Source organism: Bidens hawaiensis, unplaced genomic scaffold, assembly GCF_021521415.1.
Source record: "Bidens hawaiensis isolate Kalapana, Puna unplaced genomic scaffold, B.hawaiensis_p1.1 tig00070943_1, whole genome shotgun sequence".
In the NCBI taxonomy this organism is placed as follows: domain Eukaryota; kingdom Viridiplantae; phylum Streptophyta; class Magnoliopsida; order Asterales; family Asteraceae; genus Bidens; species Bidens hawaiensis.
In genome coordinates this window covers 31,984-40,145 of record NW_027502447.1, presented here as the reverse complement: position 1 = coordinate 40,145, position 8,162 = coordinate 31,984, and the positions used below count along the sequence as shown (strand labels likewise).

General features: G+C 31.3%; 1 protein-coding gene across 2 annotated transcripts; it reads right to left on the bottom strand.

The window, feature by feature from the left end:
• Nucleotides 1-13: 13 nt before the first annotated feature.
• LOC143605727 (UDP-N-acetylglucosamine transporter UGNT1-like) lies at nt 14-7,763 on the bottom strand. Of its 2 annotated transcripts, XM_077081735.1 has the most exons (11): nt 7,485-7,763; nt 2,716-2,792; nt 2,333-2,497; nt 1,832-1,965; nt 1,383-1,513; nt 1,265-1,309; nt 1,073-1,170; nt 878-985; nt 547-593; nt 488-497; nt 171-435 (listed from the first exon to the last, which is right to left on the bottom strand). In XM_077081735.1, exons 1-11 carry the CDS (start codon nt 7,750-7,752, stop codon nt 361-363), a joined length of 1,158 nt encoding a protein of 385 aa, XP_076937850.1. In that variant the 5' UTR covers nt 7,753-7,763; the 3' UTR covers nt 171-360. The 2 variants fall into 2 exon arrangements, 1 of the variants encoding a protein (XP_076937850.1); XR_013148602.1 differs by adding an exon at nt 14-147 and having other exon boundaries at nt 350-593.
• Nucleotides 7,764-8,162: the final 399 nt, after the last annotated feature.

Here is an 8,162-nt window from a genome sequence, read left to right as displayed (position 1 = left end):
TTCAGGAAAAATGCCTCAATGAATATGCGACGAATCACTAACAGACAAGCAAAACACTTAAATTATAGTGGTTTCCAAATTAGACTTGAATTCAAGTTTTGATTAAACAAAATTGATTTTTCTATCATGTGCCTTCTAGACATGAACCTGTTACAAGCCAAAATAACCTTAATTAGTTCATGTTTCCTTAAAATATTCAAACAATTACATTTTTGTAATGAAAATTGTAATGAACTATGAAGTTGTCACAAGACACACAAGATCACACAAAAATCCATACATTGTGATACTATGGCCTTACTATTCTTGAATATCCTGTATGGAGAACAAAACATGAAGTGCATCTCACCTGCTTACCGGTTACAACCCTCTGATCTTGCAATACGCGTAGGTACATGATCCAAGAAACCCAAGAGATTGGCCCACCACGTTCAACTAATTATATTCAACACAATTTTAAAAATATATAAGAGAGAGCTTGAAAAACACAATCAAATGTTATAAAAGATGAATCCTGAAGAGGGTGGTTATATACCAGATCAAAATGGGAGACCACCAAAGAGAATCCAGCCTAACCCGATCGTGAAAAGATCCTACAATATCATTATATATGTCAAAACATGTTGCCTATGTCCCAAAAGTCAACTGTTTGACTTTCAGAGTCAAACTGCCCATAAAGTCAAACTGTTGACTTTTAAATGTCCACAATATGTTGGCCTCGTGCGACATAAAATGCATATGTACATTTGTAGTTAAAGAAGTCATTCATTAACTTGTGTATACCATTATGCTATCCTTCATCCCAAAAATCAAAATTTTTGACTTCTAAATGTCAAACCATAAAGTTGAACTATAATCAAATCAAAGCTTTGCAAACCTTTAAGTTCCCGCAAATCGTTTGCGTGAGGGCTGAGTTTAGAGTTGTGTTCAAGAAAACTGCATAGTTCAAAAGGAAAGCCAAAACACAGGATAGAAGCATCACAACCTGTATAAAAACATTCACAACTGAAGTATAATACGCAAACACGTAATGTTTTACATAAACCATTTATATAATATTATAAATTCGTACCTGAAATCCAACTGATGACAAGTAAGAGAAGTTGGCGGTGACTTGGATATCACCAGATACCCATGTCCACAGTAACAAAATTGGAGTACATATTATACCTACAAAATGATTTGGGTCAGCATCTTGACTTTTTAATTTAAAAGCCAAAATGCAACTTTGGGCCTATTTCTTTGATAAAGGGGTGGCTCTTACCATTGCACCACATAAGACCAAAGCTATTCAGACCACTAGATTTTCCTGATAAAATAACAGTATGTATGTCACAAACTATCTTGAAATGAAAGGATCCATAAGAAAAATATATAGTTACCTATTCGAGCTATCGAAGCTAGATATATTGCGGTACAAATGTTTGCAGAGAAAACTATGGCATAGGCATATGCATCAAACGACAAATCCCGAGCTCCAGCTATGTAGGCACCAAATATGATTATCCCTACACTGAAATACAATTGTTTGATCAACTTGTTTGTTGGCGATCATGAGAGCCTGCTAGAAAAAACTATTGGGCCCTACAATACCCTAGTAACCAGTTTGATCAACTTATGATATGATATTATTTGGTTCTCATTTTTCTGTGGTTTTATGGTTTTAAAGGTAGATTTGAGGTAAAATAAAATTTATTGACATAAAAAAAGGTTGTGAAGCATATGCAAACATTTGTCACAGTTCCATGGTCCCTATATTATGTGTTATAAAACAAAACTTACATAGTAAACTGAAATGTACAAATCTCGTCTTTAGTGTTAGGAAATGTACCTGCCAATGATGTAGCGTGAATACTTTTGTCGCACTAAAACATACTCTACTACCATTGTGAATGCTACGGTGGTCCGTCTAAGTGTTGTGTACATGGGCACACTCACCCCACGAACCGATTCCATTGAAACTAACTTTAAATTAAAAGAAAACATGTCAGATTAGAAATTACCGATAAACCATATTAAATATATATGCGCACGCTCAATATATAAACAACTTTTATGTAGAGAACTCTGAGAACCACATAAGCATTAAACACTAGTAGCAGTACATGTAAGATTTAGTGAGAGTGAGAGAAAGTACACGGTTTATGAGCTTACATGATCGCTTTTTGAATCACAATTAAAGAAAAATGTAAATGTGTTTATATGGTTATTGTGGTTCTCTACTTAAAATTTGCTTTGCATTGAGCAGTCCTCTACATATGTGCATTAATTAAAGGTGTGTGAGCCTTCGTTCAAATTAAAAAAAAAATCCGACTAGCAAAACATATCGTACCATGTAAAGAAGATAGGAAATGGCTAGAGGAAGAGTTGTAAGCAATGCACTTAATGGTACAAAAATCCCCGGGATGTTATTCGTGCTGTGGTTTTCATTATTGACTTGGAAAGAGATGATTTTTCGACATCGCATGGCATAAAGAAGAACTGATGAACACACCAACTAGAAAAAAAAACATAAAGAAAAGGTAACGCAAGTAAAACATATTAGTTTATATTTCAAACCATTAACAATTGTACTCGTTGTAAAGGTAAACTCGATGGCTACAACCTGAATTGTTTTGACTAAAAAACATAAACTATGGATGTAAATTTCTACTAAGAAAAATATCAACTTTGACCAACTGAAAGTCAAAACTAAAATTATTTGTTGAGGTAAACCTGGAAAAGGGTAATGACATTGGCACATGGAAATTTGTATGAGGAAAGAGCAGCTTTGTTGAATAGTATCAAGAGAACTGCAAAATCAACATAAGAAATATGTAAAAGTAGTCAACAAATAATAAGATCTTAAATAAATATACAATTATTTGATTAAATTGAAACAAATTGATGTATATAATGACATATACGCAATACAATTAATATATATTCTCCCAGATAGGTATCGTGGGGCATTGAGTGTTTATCGGAAAGGAGTATAAACAAGTCATGCTTTACTCGATGGTAGTAAGATAAGCTTGAACCGAATTTGATATGCTAACAAATGTGAACTTGAACATAATTCGAGGAAAACTGGAGCCGAATAGTAAGAAATTATCTTTAAATCAGTGTTTGATGAATGATGAATCTATCTATAAAACATTTGCAGAAAAAAAGGAGTTTATATTGCAGTTAGAAAAAGGAAAAAAAAAATATATTTGTTATCGTAAAGATCATGATGAGAATTCAAGTTTAAATGAATACCTTCATAGTTCATATAGTCAGTTATCATATGTACACTTAAACGCCCTGCTTGCGGTGCGCGCATATAATGTATATATGTGTGAACCCTCGGGTGGGCAAAAGTAAAATTGCACTAATTTTGACGTTATTTTACTAATCTCGTGAAAATAACGTTAAAAGTGGCGGAAGGTTAATCAGGCATCATGTGGTGGCGTTGATAGCCGAAAGACAAGGGCACATGCACCGATCAGCCGGTGTCCCGATGATTGAGTGCTATGTGCCTTATGTCCAAGGCTTGATGCAAAACTACTATCGAGCCGGGGGGTCTCACCGGAAGCAGCCTCTCTATCCCTATGGGATAGAGGTAAGGCTGTCTACATCTTACCCTCCTCAGACCCTACCATAGCATTGCTATTGGTGGGATATACTGAGTACGATGATGATGATGATGATGATGTACACTTATTTTATTTTATTTTTTTTCCCTAGTGAAAAGTGAGATGGTTGGTTCATAATTAGGCTAACTGGTATACACCCTTCAACACCATTCCCCTCATTCGTTACGTCTGTGTCACGCAAGCTCTTCCTCTTCATTCAACATCACCCTTCAACCAAGGAAATACACAATTATCCTCATTCTCCATCATCATCCATTTTCTATCTTTTTTTTATTAAATTATAATTTTTAAAAGGAAATGAAGCAATTAAATAGGATGGTCTCACCACCATTGGGTGAATGACCCGAATGACCATGGTCATTCCCCTCAGGTCACGCTGTGAACCATTCTTGGCCGGGGCTGTGTCCCAGTGAGACCCCCCGCGTGAGGGGTGTCATGTCAGCGTTCACGTCAACCAGTGAGGGTTGTCTACTGGTGTATAACGCATAGCCTTAAAATACAAGGTTAAGGGGATTTTGTGTGGAAAAATTTGTTATTTATGAAATGTATACTTAATTTTTACTTAAAAAGAAAGATATGTTATTGTTTCCCATTTTACTCATAATCATTTATGTGAGAAAAATTAAATGTAAATGAATGATAATTATGTAAGTGTGATTGTCATCGACAACATAAAAGTTTGAAGGACTATTAATAATAATATCATTTATACTTTATTTGCCTTAAAAGTAATAAATATAAAATAGAAAGGTTCTAAAGTCGACATAGTTTCTTAATTTTTTTTGTTGATTTTGATGTGCATTAGTTATGATTTGTGTTACATTAAACCTCGTACATGCATTGAATATATAATCAACTAGATTTTATCGCCACTATTACGAGGACTGTTTTTACATTATTCATTTTTAATATTTATATATGTATATTTGGATTTTAATTTTATTTATTGTAAGAAAGTTAATAATTAATATACTTGAGGTTTGATAATGAAATGGTTTCACAAATAAATGATATGTTATAATCCGGTTTAAAAGCTATCTGGGTTTGGTAATACCCATTACCCGTTTATTTTATTTATTATAAAATTGTTTCTTAATTATAAATAGTATCTTTTTTAATAAAATAAGATATTAATTTTTAGTGTATTCCTATTTTATAGGATTTTCATATCAAATATTGTTTATTAATTATAAATAATATCTTTTTCTTTTTAAATTGGATATTAAATTTTAGTATATCCCTATTTTATAGGATTTTCATATCAAATAATTGGTAAGATTAATTTTTAATTTAATGAAATGTTATAACCAGTTTAAGAGCTATCTGGTTTTGGTAAGACCCATACCCATGAATTTGGGTTAAATCAATGAGAAACCTCCATTTAAAATCAGGAAATCTGGTGGCTTCCATAAAAGGGGGGAGCGACCAAATCGTGACACATAGGATTTTAAGGTTTTCGTTTATAGATATTATAGATATAGATATATTGAAGTACTAGGTTAGATCCCATGTTACACACGGACAAAAAATATATGTATGTGTGTGTGCGTGTATGTGTTAAAAGAATCCAGTACACAAAGACACATAAAGAAAAATAACAATTTAAAACATAATTCTAAGTTATGCCACATATTTTTAACTTATACCATGAAACAAAAAAGACATATTAAAAAAAAGTTCATCATCTCCTGAAGTCGTATATCATAAACTACGAAGTGTAAACATGTAGATGTTGTAACATAAATTGTGTGCTATAAAAACTATTTTTATTGAAATTATAAAACATTTAAGTATACAACATAAAGAATACTGAAAATATGAATATAACATTAAGATATAATTATAATGTTTATTGAACCGCGCGTTTAATAAGCAACAATATAATCCAAATCTCGTGAGTTAAATCCCCATTTCAATCCAAACATCCATACATCTAGTTCAAATATTCATAAATAATTTCCCAAAAACCAAAAAATAAAATAAAATAACAAAGTCTCAATATTTAAAAAAATAACAATAAAAACAATTAATTGTCTTTATTACTTAATAAATAATGATTATAATCATTTATTTTGAAACATTTTTCAACTTAAGAGTTAATATTTAAAATTAATGTTTAAATTAACATGTGAAAATTATATAAATGAAAAATTAATGAGTTGAAAGCCTATGTAGACATGCTATTTGAATGTCATAAGAAAACCTTTTATTGTTTTAATAGTGTAGTAAGATTGATTTGGTATTTTGGTGGTTGTACTTTTACGTAGTTTGAATGAATAACGATAGATTTTTACTTCAAGAAATTAGGTCATGGGGTATGGCTCATAGAGGGTCATTGGGGTGCTGAAGTGGCGGGTGTGTCACCATAGGAACACTGTGCTGCCCCTCCTTGGTCACTAGTGACGGGGTGCAAATAACCATCCTTACGAGAGTCATTCTCCAAACTCTCAAATCAAGGTTTTCTTTTCTTTTTTTTAGTTTCTTTTTAATTTCAGTTTGTTTTTAAATAATATAAACTAATGGATTAATGGCATATAATGAAGTATAACATGAGTTGAATGGTGTGGTTAAATGATAAAGAAAAAGTTGATGCGACAATGATGAAGACTGACCTATAACACATAACCGTAGTTCAAATCAGAAATTTCTAAGAAAATCCTACAAAACAATATGTCACCTCATCTAATTTTTTTTTAAGTTAAAAGTTATAGAAAATGAAAGTTATGAGAGCCTCTCATTTGTTGAATGTGGATAAGCAATTTATAATTTTTGCTGAAATGACTTTTTGAGAATGACAAAAATGATATTTGAAAGTACAAGCACAGAATAATTGTACTAAAAAAGTTATTGTCCTTCTCTTCTTGTTTTCATTGATTAGTTAATTAATTAATATATTTAATCGAAACCATAATACTATCTCTTGAATCGGGCTACACTAATTTAATAATAAATTACTAGTTATGACATTAAATCTCCAATTATGTATGTAGAAACTAAACAAAATATTTATCAAAACACATTTGACCAAATTGTATACGTTGATGTAACATGTTTTCTCTCCATTCAGATGTAGAGGGTTCAAATCTCGTCGAAAAGAAAAGCATTTTCAAATAAAAAAAATGTTTGAGATAATAATAAATGTATTTTATACGAAAAGAAAAGTTTTTTTTTTAACTAAAATCCATCACTTTTACTTTTTATTAAAATAAACATAGATCACATCATAGAGTTAGGCAGCACTATGAACGGTTCTTGGTAAACCTCACCATAGATTAACTGTCACACTCTACTTCGTGGGTCCTTGGAGATACTTTATATTACAAAGTTTTAAACAATTTAAATTATCAATTCCCAAAAATCCTCAACAAGTTTTCAAATTGTTTGTTCTATCGTTTAACTTAACTAATAAATTGGAGAACAAATACATTTAAACGAATTGATACTCTTGTTTATTAAGAAGTTAACATATCCATTTCGGTTCATTAATACTATATATGCGAATGGTTCACGAATATGAAGGAACACGAATCAACAATACAAAATTACATTTAGCATTTCAAAAATATAATTATCATTACACTCAACATATAAAAAATATCTATTAAACAAATGGTATGCCATATGAAATTCACTTGATTTTAAATTAGTATTACTCATAAATAGATTTGAGCGAACGTGAATCGATGAGCAGAAACAATTACGATTGTAAATGAACAAACGAGACATTTGTTCATTTCATTCATCTAAATAAATGGGAAAAAGCTGTGTTTATGAACAAATGTAAACAAACTTATCACTGAATGGTTCACTGAAAGTTTTGTTTGTTTAAATGTGTGTGTACATATATAGAGAGAGGTGGGAGAGAACCTGCACATGTCATGTAAGAAATGGCTGCATATACGCCTTTTCTTGTCATCGGAGAAGAGAGACGGCGGCCATCATCGTCACCGGATTTCGACTCTAACAAGGCTTTCTGATCCTTAAAGTCCATTTCTTCCGATGGTATATGCAACAGAATTTTAGGAATCTCTCTCTGTCTGCCGGAAAAGAACAAGAGAGATGGAATGAGAAAGGCTATTAAAAAGTGAGGGTCCGCAAAGATTCTATAATGCACCAACCTTTTTATAATTTTCATATTTAATGCATCCATTTTTCTGCTAGTTTTAATTCGGTCCTTTTGACTATGAAAAAGGTTGAAAACATGACAAACTTGGATGTGTTGAGTGCTATTAACTAGGAAGATTGTTTTTGTTTTCACAAGGTTAATATGACTTTAGCTTGTTATATGTAATATGCTTAATAATTAAGTTGTATTTGGCTTAATCTATTTAAAATGGAATTAAGAGAATGTTTGTTATATAAGGTAGCCTATTTACGATTCATTCAACCCAATGTTTTCAGAACTATACCGTACATTTAACAAGATTAAAGCATTCTTGATGTCATAAATAATATGAGCTAAAAATAATATATATCTTATTTTAAGAAAGTATGAAAATAGATAACATATGTAGCCTAATGTAAATAAATCATAATGAGATTTTG

Excerpts from the sequence above, each read along its gene's own strand:
- LOC143605727 (XM_077081735.1), bottom strand. The coding sequence starts at position 7,752 with ATGAAAATTATAAAAAGGTTGGTGCATTATAGAATCTTTGCGGACCCT. Across the intron at positions 2,793-7,484 it reads TTCTTACATGACATGTGCAG|TTCTCTTGATACTATTCAAC; the intron begins GTTCTCTCCCAC and ends TTGATTTTGCAG. Across the intron at positions 2,498-2,715 it reads ATGTCATTACCCTTTTCCAG|TTGGTGTGTTCATCAGTTCT; the intron begins GTTTACCTCAAC and ends TTTTTTTTCTAG.